General features: G+C 48.1%; 1 protein-coding gene across 1 annotated transcript in view; it reads left to right on the top strand.

Annotated features, from left to right (window-relative positions):
• Positions 1-15,982, top strand: part of ELP3 (elongator acetyltransferase complex subunit 3) — a 210,073-nt gene that overhangs the window by 47,407 nt on the left and 146,684 nt on the right. The window contains exon 7 of the mRNA XM_040348125.1: positions 11,532-11,686. Within this exon, the coding sequence (XP_040204059.1) occupies positions 11,532-11,686 (155 nt within the window). The remainder of the gene's footprint in view (positions 1-11,531; positions 11,687-15,982) is intronic.

Here is a 15,982-nt window from a genome sequence, read left to right as displayed (position 1 = left end):
GAACCGGTGTTTCCTCCATTCCCATTATAAATTCATTTAATCTGAGCATAACATCTATTTTAAAAGGTGGAGGGATATAAATATTTGCTATTACATACATTTTGTTGTCAATTTTACAATGCAAAAAAACATATCGGCCGTTTTCATCTATGCTGATGTGTCTGCAGGAGAACCTCACTCCGGTTCTAACTAGAATGCTTACTCCTCTGGAATACGTGGAGTGTACTGCATGATACTGAATAGGATATTTTTTACTCTGTAGTAAGTAAGTTGTATTCTTTGTTAGATGTGTTTCCTGCAGACATATCAGCTCTATCCCATTTATTTCCATCATTGAGAGCACTGCAGCTCTTTTGGCTGCTGTCCCCAGGCCCCTGACATTCCATGAGCCTAGACTCAATGTTTTACTTAGCATTTAACAGTGTGTAGTATATCATGGACTGTCAGGGGTATCAATCCCAACGACGATTACATAATCAAACTTTACCCTAAATTTCTTTGTTTTAAATTGTGGATGACTCGCATCTATTTCTTTTTTACCGTGTCTATTAAATGGTATAACCCAACATCCCAAAAGAGTGTATATACAATCAAATATTATTTCCATGCAAAAAAAAAGGAAAAAAAGAGGAAAAGAAAAAAAAAATTGCCTTTCCTCTTCCCTTCCTTTTAAATTCCACTTTCCTGTGACAAGCTTTCCCCCATTGTGTATTTCCTTGCCCTTTCTCAATTATCTTATTTCTCTGTGCATTGTCATTATCGTTACCTTCTATACTCTCCTTCAATTCGTGTTTTACATGCATTTTACTTATATTAATGAACACTTTATTCCTGTGTATCGTGTGCCTATCCTCCCTTCCCCTCCCACCCATCCTCCCCCCCTCCTCCCTCCTCCCCCCTCCCTCCCCCCTCCTCCACCTAACCTGGTGTTCCCCTGAGGGCATTCCAGTGACCGTCTCCCACACCATGTATTCCTCACTTTCACTCCCTTCCCATCCCATTCGAAAAACTATGCTCGTCCTCCTCCCCCCTCTCCTCCCCCCTGTTTTTAATTTTTAATTTTCTGTTTGCTATTTTCCTGAGGGGGAGAGAGCAGGGGACAAAAAAAAAAAAAAAAGGAAAATATCTCTTTTCCCCATTTCCCCCCCCCCTTCCCTCTTGCTCAGATTATCTACCACTTATCCTTATTCTCATCCAGCCATCTCTCTACACTCGCCGGGGTATCAAAGATCTGAATCCCGCCCTCGGTCGCCACCCGTAGCCTTGCTGGGTAAAGAAGGGCATAAGTCAACCCATGTTTCTGTAATGCCCGTTTAGCTGAAATGAACTCTGCCCTCCGTCTCTGTAATTCTGGTGAAAAATCAGAATACAATGAAATCTTAGTGTCCTTAAAAGAAATGTTTCCCGCCGCTCTTGCTGTCCGCAGCAGTGCAACTTTATCTCTATAATTTAGGAACTTCATAAGGAGCGGCCTGGGGCGTCCCCCTGCTGGCGGAGCTCTAAAAGGAACTCTATGTGCTCTCTCAATAGAAAATGTCGTTGAAAATGTCTCTCTTCCGAAGATCTCGATAAACCATTTTTCAAGGAACTCTATAGGGTTGGAGCCCTCGCTCTTTTCTGGCAGTCCCACCATCCTAACATTATCTCTTCTGAGACGGTTCTCCATCTCATCCATCTTTGATGCGTGTCTGCACATCTGCTCCTTCAGGTTTTTCACCTCGTTTATTAATGGGTATACATCGTCTTCCAGCTGGCTTGTCCTTGCCTCCAGTGCAGAGGTCCTTTCCGCTGTTCTATGCAATTCTTGGCGGACCAGTACCAAATCCTCTTTTACCTCTTTCATCTGGGTACAAAGTTCTTTTAGTGCACTCTTACATGCGCTCACAACTGTAAATACATCCTTTAGTGTTGGTTCCGTTTCCACGGGTAAGCACATCTCAGCTGTTACCGCCGTATTCTGTTCCATCACCTCAGGGTTTTTATTTGATGTTTTTATTGTTAACATTCCTGCTGAGCCCTGTATAGTAGTAGCTGCTGACTGTCCTTGGCTTTTTCTGTCGGCCACCCCACCCTGTGTTTTTAGTTGCGCCGTCTTTTTTGTTGACGTAGGCGTCTGGGCAGAGGAATGGGCATGTGACTCCAATTTAGCAGCAACTGCCGGGTGTTGTGAGTTCTTCTCTTTTCCTGAGCGTAGCTGCTGCATCTATGCGATTTATATTTGCAGAGCAGATGCCCTGCACTTTCCCCTGATTTTTGTAAGGCAACAGGTATTTCACTTGTGCCCAGCTTTCTGTTACTGTTAATGTTAGGAGTCCAAGAAAAGCCGTTTCTAAGGGTCAAGACAAAAAAAACAGCACACCAAATATAAAAAAAAAAGAGCATGCGTCTCCCTTTTCTCCTTCTGAATAGTAGCAGTATAGGGCGATTGGTCAAAATAAAAGTTTGGTTTTTGTTGCTTTGAAGAAAGAAAAAGCTTTTTTTTCCTCTTTTTTCTTTCCCCTCTCTCTATTTGACCTCTGTTTCAGCGCCCAGATCAGGGGATCTCATATAAGTCTACTATAAATAATAGGGAGCGGCTCAGCATCACCGTATCCCCCTTATAGGTGACAACACCGGGGGCACCAAAAGCATCAACAGCCGAGTGCCACACAGATAGCTCCCGCAGGTAAAAAAAAAAAACAGCCAGACAATAGCACCATGTCCCATGTATGCATTAAGGGGGTAAAGAGATCCCATTCATCCGTGCTACAAGTTTTATCAAGCCCTCTTCTTAGTTCAATGATCAATTAATCCTTCTCAGCATTTAATCAGTCCATGTATCAAAGCATCAGTGCACCATATAATTCAGTTCAGTTCAAAGCACAGTATACCCCTCCATCCATATTATGCTTGATAATGCTGGGTTACTCACTTTTATGCTGTTTCTCCAAAGTTTTTCCCTTTTTAAAACAAGACCGGCTTCAGGCTCCCATCAACTGTAGGTTTTCTTTTCAGGGGCTGCTGTCTTCCGGCTTGAGCACCTCTCCTGTCCTTCCTCCTGCACTATATTGGGCTATAGAGGGATATGTCAAGCAGGTTCGGTGGGGGGGGGGGGGGGGCGGGGGGGGACCCTCCAAGGGTCCTTTGGATATCTCTTTGGGTATCACCCCCTGGTTGTCTCCAGCACCTCCTTCCCCTCTCTCCCCGTCTCTCAGCCAAGACACGCCGGGATTCACAGCGCCGCTCACGTGGTCTAGTCTGATCTAGTCAGGTGACCTCCGCTCTCCAATCGCGGGCTCCGCTCACCGGCTGCAGCCGGACCTCCACCTCCGGGTCTCCTCCACTCCCAGCGCTGCCCCCACGTAGCTCCAGCGCGAGCCCCCCCAAACAGGCGGGCGGGCGGACGGACAGGCAACAGTCAGCCACAGATCCCCAGCGACCCCCGGGCCCGAAGTCATCGGCAGGTAAGTCACCCAGTCAGCGGCAACTACAGCAATAAGATCGGGGCATAAGCTTCAGTAGTCAGACTTGATATTTCCGGCCGGCTTCATATGCAGGGAGTAGAGGGGCTGTGGAGGACTCAGCATACACCTCTCTCCATCTCACATGTCTTCCTCACACTCCAAACTCCACACTCCTACATCCGGTCACACCCCCGTCGCATCTAACTATATTCTCAACAGTTTGTGTGAGAAAATCACACATTATGGCCACTAGTTAGAGGAACACATGCAGTGGAGGCTGGTGCTCCAATTTTTTTTTTTTGGGGGGGGGGAGCAAACTGGAAAAAAAACACTTCAAACACAGCCAGTGTGTCCCATCATTTTCTGCCAGTGTGTCCCATCAATTTTCTGCCAGTGTGTCCCATCAATTTTCTGCCAGTGTGTCCCATCAATTTTCTGCCAGTGTGTCCCATCAATTTTCTGCCAGTGTGTCCCATCAATTTTCTGCTACTGTGCCCCATCAAATGTTTGCTGCTACTGTGCCCCATCAAATGTTTGCTGCTACTGTGCCCCATCAAATGTTTGCTGCTACTGTGCCCCATCAAATTTTTGCTGCTACTGTGCCTCATCAATTTTTTTTGCTGCTACTGTGCCCCATTCGTTTTTTTGCTGCCAGTGTGCCCCATCAGTTTTTTTGCTGCCAGTGTGCCCCATCAGTTTTTTTGCTGCCAGTGTGCCCCAATCCGTTTTTTTTGCTGCCAGTGTGCCCCATCCGTTTTTTTTGCTGCCAGTGTGCCCCATCCGTTTTTTTGCTGCCAGTGTGCCCCATCCGTTTTTTTGCTGCCAGTGTGCCCCATCCGTTTTTTTGCTGCCAGTGTGCCCCATCCGTTTTTTTGCTGCCAGTGTGCCCCATCCGTTTTTTTGCTGCCGCAAGTGTGCCCCATCCGTTTTTTTGCTGCCGCAAGTGTGCCCCATCCGTTTTTTTTGCTGCCGCAAGTGTGCCCCATCCGTTTTTTTTGCTGCCGCAAGTGTGCCCCATCCGTTTTTTTGCTGCCGCAAGTGTGCCCCATCCGTTTTTTTGCTGCCGCAAGTGTGCCCCATCCGTTTTTTTGCTGCCGCAAGTGTGCCCCATCCGTTTTTTTGCTGCCGCAAGTGTGCCCCATCCGTTTTTTTTGCTGCCGCAAGTGTGCCCCATCCGTTTTTTTGCTGCCGCAAGTGTGCCCCATCCGTTTTTTTGCTGCCGCAAGTGTGCCCCATCCGTTTTTTTGCTGCCGCAAGTGTGCCCCATCCGTTTTTTTGCTGCCGCAAGTGTGCCCCATCCGTTTTTTTGCTGCCGCAAGTGTGCCCCATCAGTTTTTCTTTATCGTACATCACGGGACACAGAGCGGCATATTCATTACTATATGGGTTATATGGAGTACCTTCAGGTGTTGACACTGGCAATCTCAAACAGGAAATGCCCCTCCCTATATAACCCCCTCCCATAGGAGGAGTACCTCAGTTTTTACGCCAGTGTCTTAGGTGTTAGTCATGGTTTAGCTTGCCTCCGCATCCTTGGGATTAGGTGAGCTAACCGGTTCTGTCCAAAAAAGCCTCAGCGCTAAAGTGGTCAGTAACCGGACCCCAAACCCTTGGGGTATAGCCCATAATGCTTTTCTTTTTAGAGAGCTGGACCCTGGGCCCAGAACTTAGAAACCTTTGGGTGCCTAATGTTTCTGTTGCCAGAGTGCTATATGGGCCCAGGACAGTGGATCCTTCATAGGAACCCAGGGCCTGAAGGTCTAGACATCCCCACCGAGATGGGGGAAGATTGGGCCTCTTGCTTGGCAAAGTCCTGCGGCATGGAGCAGGTAAGTGAGGGGAAAACTTGCGGAACTTGGTTCTTAGCAGGTTTTTTCTGGGGGGTCACAGGGGACATGCCTAAAGTTATGCACTGCATCTGGCAAACTAGTCACATATCATAAAGATAGGATGGCTCTATATGTATTATTCCCCATAAGATGTGACCTCCCTTGTAGTGTTGGAAAAGCATTGAGTGGGGCCTGTGTGATATAAAAGTATATGTGTGTGTCAGAGAGCTATGCTTACCTGCAAGCCTCCAGGCGATGCTCCATTCAGTCTTCCTCCTCAGAGCCTCAGAGCAAAACGCTGACCTCCTCGTGGTTCCAGGCTGCAGGCTGCAGTTTGCTGGAGCAGAGAGGTCCCTTCCTCCCAACCCCCCCCCCCCCCCCCCCCTGTCGGGAGGGGCATTTCCTGTTTGAGATTGCTGGGGGGGGAAGGGCGGGTCAGTAGCTTAAGGAAGGGGCGGCCCTTCCTTGTTTGTTCCATTCAATACTTTGGAACTGGGGAGGAAAGACCAGAACGGCAGCACGGGGCGCCGAGGACACACAGAAAGAATATTGCAGTCTTCAGAAGACTGTTTTCAAGCCTAGGAATAGGCTGTTTCTTTTCCATCTCATAGTTTTTCTTGCAATACTACTCAGGGGGACAGAATGTTTTTTCTTTCCTAGATTTGGGAAAAAAAAAAAAAGAAGTGTCATCTAGGGGAGAGGAAGCATTTTTTATCCCCCAAACAGGTGTTTGGGCATTTAACTATTTATAGTCCCAGGTACCAATAAGCTAGCAGGTGTACCTCGGTATTGTACCATGGCATCCGGGTCAGAGGGTACAAGAGGTGGGGATTCCCCCAGAGAGTCTGAGGTCTCGGACAAAGCTATGCCGCTGCTTTCCCCACAGGGAGCCTTGGGGCCATCGGGATCTGGGGCTGGAGCTGGCGCGGGTCAGTCCAACCCTAAGATGGTCACGGAGGAGGTATTACTCACCTCTTTAAAAGAGATGCAGAAAAGCATGGGAAAAATGATAGCCGCAGCTATGCGGGGCAGTAAGCGGAATAGATCTCCGTCGCCCGAGCGCGGACCCTCAGAAGAGGAGGTCCTTTCCTCAGGGGAATTGGACGACCTCTTGGACAAGGACCAAGTAGGTTCAGGGATCGAGGATCCGGATACAGAGGAGTCTGGAGCAGTCTCCCAAGGGGAGAGCTGGTGGATTCAAGCCTTAACGGACTTGGTCCATAATGCATTCAACTTGCCAGTACCAGATCTCCAGGTATCTACGGTTTCAGCTTTGGGCTCACTGAGGGCGCCTCAAAGCAATGCAGTATTTCCGATCCACCCTCTACTAGAGGGAGTTTTGTTCCAAGATTGGAACAAGCCAGATAAAATCTTCTTACCACCTAAAAGATTCTCTGCCCTATATCCTATGGAGGATAAATTTTCCAAGAAATGGGCTACTCCGGCAGTGGACGCAGCCATCTCATGTATTAACAAATCATTAACATGCCCTGTAGAAAACATACAGGTATTCAAGGATCCAGTTGATAAACGCTTGGAAGCACTACTTAAGAACTCCTTCACTACTGCTGGGGCAGTAGTACAGCCAGCTGTGGCTGCGATTGGGGTTGCTCAAGCATTATCGGATCAAGTTAAGCAGATGCTTAAACTTATTCCTGCCCAGCAGGCAGAAGAATTTTCGGATGTCCCTAGGGCCATATGTTTTACAGTAGACGCAATTAAGGATTCTATCCAGCAAGCGTCACGTTTATCGTTATCCCTTATCCATATGAGAAGACTCTTATGGTTAAAAAGCTGGGAGGCCGAGCCCCCATGCAAGAAGCTCCTGGTAGGGTTCCCCTTCCATGGAGGACGACTCTTCGGAGAAGACCTAGATAAATACATTCAAACCATTTCAAATGGCAAAAGTACTCTCTTGCCAACTAAGAGGAAGTTTCAGGGGCCTGCGTTTAAACGACAGTACTCCCCTGGGCAGGGGCCCTCTAAGGCCAAACAGTATCGACGGCCTCCTGCGAAAGCAAACTTCGGCTTCAACAGCAAATCACAAGGACAGGCTGCTAGAGGCGGAAAGCAGTGGGTTCGCAAACCAGCAAAACCAGCCCCCAAGCCGACCTTATGAAGGGGCGCCCCCACCCACGAAGGTGGGGGGAAGGCTGCGACTCTTTTCAGAGGTTTGGGAAGCCAGCATTCCCGACGAGTGGGTACGGTCTTCCGTGGCCACGGGCTACAAATTAGATTTCCTAAGGTTTCCTCCTCTTCATTTCCAGGAGTCGAGGATTCCAAACGATCCGGAGAAAGGAGCCGCATTAATGTCGGCATTAAATCATCTACTTTCCCAGGAAGTAATAGTAGAGGTACCAGTCCTGGAACAGGGGCTAGGTTTCTACTCCAACCTATTCATCATCCCGAAGTCCAATGGAGATGTCAGGCCAATTTTGGACCTAAAGATGGTAAATACATACCTAAAGATCCGCTCATTTCGGATGGAATCCGTGCGGTCAGCAGCTACCACACTCCAAAAGGACGACTTCATGGCGTCCATAGACATAAAGGATGCCTACCTTCATCTTCCAATTTATCAGCCACATCAAAAATATCTACGCTTCATGGTGGCTTTGCGTCACTTCCAATTCGTGGCGCTTCCCTTCGGGTTGGCTACGGCCCCCCAGGTGTTCACGAAGGTCCTAGCTCCAATCCTAGCCAAACTAAGGATCCAAGGGGTCACGATCCTAGCATACCTGGACGACCTCCTAGTCATAGATCACTCGTCTCCTGGCTTGGAGCGAGCAGTGGCCCTCACGGTCCAATACCTCGAGAGGTTCGGCTGGGTCCTAAATCGAGAAAAGTCAGCTTTCCTGCCCACAAGGCAGTTGGAATATCTCTGCATGAGATTAGACACAGAACAACAAAGAGTGTTTCTACCTCTGAGGAAGGTCAAAGCCATCAAGGAATTAATCCTACTGGTTCTAAGCAAGAAGGAACCGACTATTCGCCTATGTATGAGGTTACTAGGCAAGATGGTGGCCACATTCGAGGCGGTACCATACGCCCAGAGCCACACTCGCATCCTGCAGGCAGCCATCCTGTCAGCATGGAGCAGAAGGCCACAGGCCTTGGATATCCCGTTGCCGCTCTCATCAAGAGTCCGACAAAGTCTGTGTTGGTGGTTAGACCCTCAGAATCTACTGAAGGGGAAGTCTTTCAGCCCAGTGGCTTGGAAGATAGTGACCACAGACGCCAGCCTGACGGGCTGGGGAGCAATTTTGGATGGTTGCACTCGCCAAGGTACTTGGGCAACGCCAGAGAAGCAGTTGCCCATCAACATCTTGGAGCTCAGAGCTGCTCGACTAGCCCTCAGGGCTTGGACGTCAAAATTGCAGGGATTCCCGGTGAGAATTCAATCAGACAATGCCACGGCCGTGGCATACATAAATCACCAAGGGGGAACCAGGAGTCAAGCCGCTCAGAGAGAGGTGAGCTTGATTCTCCTATGGGCAGAGGCTCATGTGCCCTGCATATCGGCAATATTCATTCCAGGAGTGGACAACTTTCAGGCGGACTTCTTAAGCCGCCAGACTCTATTGCCGGGGGAATGGTCTCTGCATCCACAAACCTTTCAAGCAGGATCCGGGTGGAGCACATACCAGTCATCCTGGTAGCTCCAGCATGGCCCAGAAGGGCATGGTACTCACTAATCTTAAGGATGGTAGTGGGAGACCCTTGGACTCTTCCTCTACGGCCAGACCTGCTATCGCAAGGTCCGATCCTCCACCCTGCCTTACGGCATCTAAATTTGACGGCCTGGAAGCTGAATCCCTGATTCTCAGGGGTAGAGGTCTGTCTCAGAAAGTAATCTCTACCCTAATCAGAGCCAGGAAACCGGTCTCTAGGGTGATTTATTACAGGGTCTGGAAGGCCTATGTAGGCTGGTGTGAGTCCAAGCGATGGCTTTCTCGCAAATTCACCATCGATAGAGTTTTAAGTTTTCTCCAGCTAGGAGTGGATAAAGGATTGGCATTAAGCACAATCAAAGGACAGATTTCTGCTCTGTCAGTGTGGTTTCATCGCCCGCTGGCCACCCACTCGCTGGTTAAGACCTTCCTTCAAGGGGTCTTACGTATTAAACCTCCAGTTAAATCCCCGCTTTGCCCGTGGGATTTAAACCTTGTTCTGTCAAGTTTACAGAAACAACCGTTTGAGCCGTTGGCTGAAATTCCTTTGGTTTTACTGACAAGGAAGTTAGTATTTTTGGTCGCCATAGTTTCCGCAAGAAGAGTATCGGAACTGGCGGCCTTATCCTGTAAGGAACCATATCTTATTTTTCACAAGGACAGGGTCGTTCTCCGCCCTCATCCTTCCTTCCTACCGAAGGTTGTATCCAGTTTTCATTTGAACCAGGATTTGGTATTACCATCCTTCTTCCCTAAACCTACTTCCAGAAAGGAAGGGTTGCTGCATACCTTGGATATCGTCAGGGCCATGAAGGCCTATCTTAAAGCTACAAAGAAGATCCGGAAAACAGATGTGCTGTTCATATTACCGGATGGGCCCAAGAAGGGGCAGGCAGCTGCAAAGTCCACCATTTCTAGGTGGATTAAGCAATTAATCACTCAGGCCTACGGCTTGAAAGGGTTGCCTCCTCCAGTATCATTAAAGGCTCATTCTACTAGGGCCATGGGCGCCTCCTGGGCAGCACACCACCAGATCTCTATGGCTCAAGTTTGCAAGGCGGCAACCTGGTCTTCTGTCCACACGTTTACAAAATTCTACCAGTTGGACGTAAGAAGGAGGTCTGATACAGCCTTTGGGCAGGCAGTACTGCAGGCTGCAGTTTGAGACCCTCGGATTCCGGGGGCTCCTCTTTTTTGAGTTAAATTTAAAATTTAAGATTATTTTTCTCAACTAAGTTGGATTTATTATGATTTGAGTATTTCTCTAAATTAAATCCTTTTGTCTTGGAGATGTTCTCCCTCCCCTCATTGTGAGCATTGCTTTGGGACATCCCATATAGTAATGAATATGCCGCTCTGTGTCCCGTGATGTACGATAAAGAAAAAGGGATTTTTAATACAGCTTACCTGTAAAATCCTTTTCTTGGAGTACATCACGGGACACAGAGCTCCCACCCCTCTTTTGGGGACCATTTTGGGAGGCATACTGCTTGCTACAAAACTGAGGTACTCCTCCTATGGGAGGGGGTTATATAGGGAGGGGCATTTCCTGTTTGAGATTGCCAGTGTCAACACCTGAAGGTACTCCATATAACCCATATAGTAATGAATATGCCGCTCTGTGTCCCGTGATGTACTCCAAGAAAAGGATTTTACAGGTAAGCTGTATTAAAAATCCCTTTTTTGCTGCCGCAAGTGTGCCCCATCAATTGCTGCCGTAAGTGTGCCCCATCAATTGCTGCCAGTGTGCATCGCCCAAGGAATTGCCTGTCTCGCAGCGGGTCATAGTGGCATCGTCCACGCTCCTCGATGTCTTCTCCCGTCCTCTCTTTCGGGTGTCCAATTTTTTTTCCATTGGCATAGAATAAATTTACAGGCAATTTTATTGGATATTCGAATACATATGAGAATTTTTTTTTATAAATGCTGCCTTAACCATCTCTGCTAGCATTTTTATTGGAAGGTCTCATTTTAAAGAGGAACTAAAGCCTAAGTATTAGACATTGCCGGCAGTTAGTTTTAAGGCACGACCTGTAATCCCGAGTGTACTGTCCCGACATCTGTAAGAGTTGAGTGGCGTATTTATGTCATGTGTGGCTGACCAATTGTTGAAGAAAGAATACTCTGAACCCAGGAGAAGGTTGATAAATCTAGAATTGGAGCGCCACACTGTAATTCAAGTAAAAAAAAGTTTTTATTGTAAACACAAATTGTATACAAAATTCAACGTGTTTCAGGGGGCTATACTCTTTTCATCAGGGCTGAAATATGACATAAACTGTAAAAAAAATAATAATCATAATAATCTTCAAAGTAATGACAGAAGAATACTTGTCTTTTATACTTTCATTTTGAAATGTGTCTGGACATCCTTAACACCTAATAAAATTAAGAAGATTGATAAAATAGGAAGAAAAACATTACATTTTGGTGATGATATAACCATAATAATTGTACTGGTGTAATAATAAAGTTATATTATGGGTTGTATTGGCGATACTGTCCATCACTTTAATAAAATGCTCTCAGGTCTGTCTGGACATTTTAGGAATGACAATGACCACTTTGTACCGTTTGTCTCCCCACAGCTCAAGCAACTGGGGCACAGTGTGGACAAGGTGGAGTTCATTGTGATGGGGGGGACGTTCATGGCACTGCCTGAGGACTACAGGGACTTCTTCATCCGAAACCTCCATGACGCCTTATCTGGGCACACTTCCAACAATGTACCTGAGGCTGTGCGGTAAGACGAGTCAATGCAGCAGTAAAACATTCCCAGAGTTCTATATATTTTTCTTTCCTTTTTGTCGTGTTTTTTTTCTCATCACTAGTAGGGAGGCTCTCGGGGTTGATCCATAGTACCGCTAGCATACAGAGGTTCTCAGGGTTGGTCCATACTGTAGGGAGGCTCTCAGGGTTGGTCCATACTGTAGGGAGGCTCTCAGGGTTGGTCCATACTGTAGGGAGGCTCTCAGGGTTGGTCCATACTGTAGGGAGGCTCTCAGGGTTGGTCCATACTGTAGGGAGGCTCTCAGGGTTGGTCCATACTGTAGGGAGGCTCTCAGGGTTGGTCCATACTGTAGGGAGGCTCTCAGGGTTGGTCCATACTGTAGGGAGGCTCTCAGGGTTGATCCATAGTACCGCTAGCATACAGAGGTTCTCAGGGTTGGTCCATACTGTAGGGAGGCTCTCAGGGTTGGTCCATACTGTAGGGAGGCTCTCAGGGTTGGTCCATACTGTAGGGAGGCTCTCAGGGTTGGTCCATACTGTAGGGAGGCTCTCAGGGTTGGTCCATACTGTAGGGAGGCTCTCGGGGTTGATCCATAGTACCGCTAGCATACAGAGGTTCTCAGGGTTGGTCCATATGGTAGGGAGGCTCTCAGGGTTGGTCCATACTGTAGGGAGGCTCTCAGGGTTGGTCCATACTGTAGGGAGGCTCTCAGGGTTGGTCCATACTGTAGGGAGGCTCTCAGGGTTGGTCCATACTGTAGGGAGGCTCTCAGGGTTGGTCCATACTGTAGGGAGGTTCTCAGGGTTGGTCCATACTGTAGGGAGGCTCTCAGGGTTGGTCCATACTGTAGGGAGGCTCTCAGGGTTGGTCCATACTGTAGGGAGGCTCTCAGGGTTGGTCCATACTGTAGGGAGGCTCTTAGGGTTGGTCCATACTGTAGGGAGGCTCTCAGGGTTGATCCATAGTACCGCTAGCTTACAGAGGCTCTTAGGGTTGATCCATAGTGTAGGGAGGCTCTCGGGTTTGGTCCATAGTGTAGGGAGGCTCTCGGGTTTGGTCCATAGTGTAGGGAGGCTCTCGGGTTTGGTCCATAGTGTAGGGAGGCTCTCTCGGGGTTGGTCCATAGTGTAGGGAGGCTCTCGGGGTTGGTCCATAGTGTAGGGAGGCTCTCGGGGTTGGTCCATAGTGTAGGGAGGCTCTCGGGGTTGGTCCATAGTGTAGGGAAGCTCTCGGGGTTGGTTCATAGTGAACCCTAGTGTACAGAGGCTTTCTAGGTGTGTCCATAGTATAAGGAGGCTCTCGGGGTAGGTTTTTAGTGAACACTTGTGCACAGAAGCTCTCAGGGTTGGTCCATTGTGCAGATAGGCTTTCAAGTTTGGTCCATAGTGAATGCTAGTGTAGGGAGGTTCTCAGACCTCGGATGAGACGGAGCTGTGTACAAACATCTGGTAGTGCCTTTTGTTTTTGTTGAACAGACACTTCTATAGTGGTCAGGGGCAGGTTCTTTTCTGGTGTAGTGTTTTTAAAAGTTTGACAAAAATATTAAAGCGGAAGCGCTTAGTTCGCGGGGGACGTACATATGAGAGCTGTTTTATCAGGCAAATGGTTTGCATTTTCATCCAGTCCTAAGATTTACACAGCTTTGCCACACAGCCAGGTTGTTGACACTATTAATGGTTAACCTCCTTGAACCAGTAAGACGGCCGGGACGCACGCACAATACTGAATGCTGTCCGGGGTGCATGCTCTCCAGCAAACATTGTAAATATGCTCTAGTCTGCCCATTTGGTTTACAATCCTCTAACCTCAGTGTTCTCCTCTGTGGCCAGATTCCAGAGAGCTCCTCACATGTGGAGTGGATCTATCCACTTTCCCAAGGCTTGTGCTGGGTAACTTCCTCACTCTTTGTTTTATAAACCTTTTTAGTGGGTGTGTTTGGGGTTTCCTCTGCTGTTTTATAAATCGGTAACCAAAAACGGTTCCCATATCACCCTTTCAGCGGTGGGCGGTCCTTATTGCGGCTTCGATTGGCGTTGATGTAATGAGGTATCCTTCTATGCTCCAGCACTGGAAGACCATTATGATGATGCACCCCTCAGGGGCGGGTCTACGACGGCCTCTGCTCCGAAAAAGTAGGGTTTGCATAGCTTTGGGCTTCATTTAGCCTGGAGGACATCTGGTGGTGGAACGATATTACTGCGGGGGATAGCTCTGTATTGTAGGGTGGTATTGCAGTTAAATCTGTTCTTCTTTTTTTTTTTTTTTTTTCTTAACATTTTTTTATTTTAAAATAACTAGACTTTCACTTTTATGTCTGTCTTGTCATTGTGCAGTGCTCTCAGTGCAGACATCCTGAGTTAATGCTCATCTCTTGGATTGTCTTATATTCGTCATATATTTTATATAATTTTTATTTTTTCCTCCGCTCTGCTTTTCTGAAAGGTTATTGTTGCTGATTGCCTGGTGAGATAGCGATCTCTCGCTCTCGTCGTTGAATGTGTTAACATTTCCTTTGTTATGTTGTAATTTTGTTGCATTTTTAGATGAAAACTAAGAGATCCAAATTTCCACTTTGCACAGAAATTGCATTCTGGTTCCACATTGTTTATCCCCAAACAAAATCGCAACAAAAAGAAAGCCGACCGTGATCGTAATCTGGTGTAAAATAAAAATAAATTCGTCCTCACATTGACTTGGCTTGGTAACCACATTGCCCCCCCCCCCCCCCCTTACACCCCCACTATGGACCTGTTTGTTTTCAGTAAGAACTAAGTTATTGCCATAAAAAGTAATATATTATATAAAAAAAAATATTATTTATATTCTGTATTAATGTTTTTTTATTTATATTATTTAAAAATGATCTACAAAATAATAAAAAATAAATAAAAACGAAAGAAAATAATCAAAACGCAATAATGTTATTTTTACATTAAAATAAATAGAATCAATATATATATATTTTTTAAAGCGGAGCTCCACCCAAAAGGGGAAGTTCTGCTTGTTTGCTTCCTTCCCCCTGCCTCCGCTGCCAAATTTGGCACCCTCGGGCCAGAGTGTAGGGCGGCTTTGGTTTTGGGCCAGAGTGTAGGGCGGCTTTGGTTTTGGGCCAGAGTGTAGGGCGGCTTTGGTTTTGGGCCAGAGTGTAGGGAGGCTTTGGTTTTTGGGCCAGTGTGTAGGGAGGCTTTGGGCCAGTGTGTAGGGAGGCTTTGGGCCAGAGTGTAGGGAGGCTTTGGGCCAGAGTGTAGGGAGGCTTTGGGCCAGAGTGTAGGGAGGCTTTGGGCCAGAGTGTAGGGAGGCTTTGGGCCAGAGTGTAGGGAGGCTTTGGGCCAGAGTGTAGGGAGGCTTTGGGCCAGAGTGTAGGGAGGCTTTGGGCCAGAGTGTAGGGAGGCTTTGGGCCAGAGTGTAGGGAGGCTTTGGGCCAGAGTGTAGGGAGGCTTTGGGCCAGAGTGTAGGGAGGCTTTGGGCCAGAGTGTAGGGAGGCTTTGGGCCAGAGTGTAGGGAGGCTTTGGGCCAGAGTGTAGGGAGGCTTTGGGCCAGAGTGTAGGGAGGCTTTGGGCCAGAGTGTAGGGAGGCTTTGGGCCAGAGTGTAGGGAGGCTTTGGGCCAGAGTGTAGGGAGGCTTTGGGCCAGAGTGTAGGGAGGCTTTGGGCCAGAGTGTAGGGAGGCTTTGGGCCAGAGTGTAGGGAGGCTTTGGGCCAGAGTGTAGGGAGGCTTTGGGCCAGAGTGTAGGGAGGCTTTGGGCCAGATTGTAGGGAGGCTTTGGGCCAGATTGTAGGGAGGCTTTGGGCCAGAGTGTAGGGAGGCTTTGGGCCAGAGTGTAGGGAGGCTTTGGGCCAGAGTGTAGGGAGGCTTTGGGCCAGAGTGTAGGGAGGCTTTGGGCCAGAGTGTAGGGAGGCTTTGGGCCAGAGTGTAGGGAGGCTTTGGGCCAGAGTGTAGGGAGGCTTTGGGCCAGAGTGTAGGGAGGCTTTGGTTTTGGGCCAGAGTGTAGGGAGGCACTCGGGGTTGAGCCATAGTTAAAGGTTAGTTCACAATGAATGCTAGTGTACAGAAGCTCTCAGGTTGGTACATAGTGAGTGTTGCTGTAGGGAGGCTTTCAGGGTTGGTCCATAGTGAATGCTAGTATACAGAGGCTCTCAGGGTTGGGCTATAGTGTAAGGAAGCTCTCAGGGTTGGTCTATTGTGAACGCTAGTGTTCAAGGGCTCTCAGGGTTGGGCCATAGTGTGGGTAGGCTCTCAGGGTTGGGCCATAGTGTAGGGAGGCTCTCAGGGTTGGGCCATAGTGTAGGGAGGCTCTCAGGGTTGAGCC

Source organism: Rana temporaria, chromosome 4, assembly GCF_905171775.1.
Source record: "Rana temporaria chromosome 4, aRanTem1.1, whole genome shotgun sequence".
NCBI classification, from domain to species: domain Eukaryota; kingdom Metazoa; phylum Chordata; class Amphibia; order Anura; family Ranidae; genus Rana; species Rana temporaria.
The sequence above is the reverse complement of the archived record's forward strand: the minus strand, read 5'-3'. Positions and strand labels throughout refer to the sequence as shown.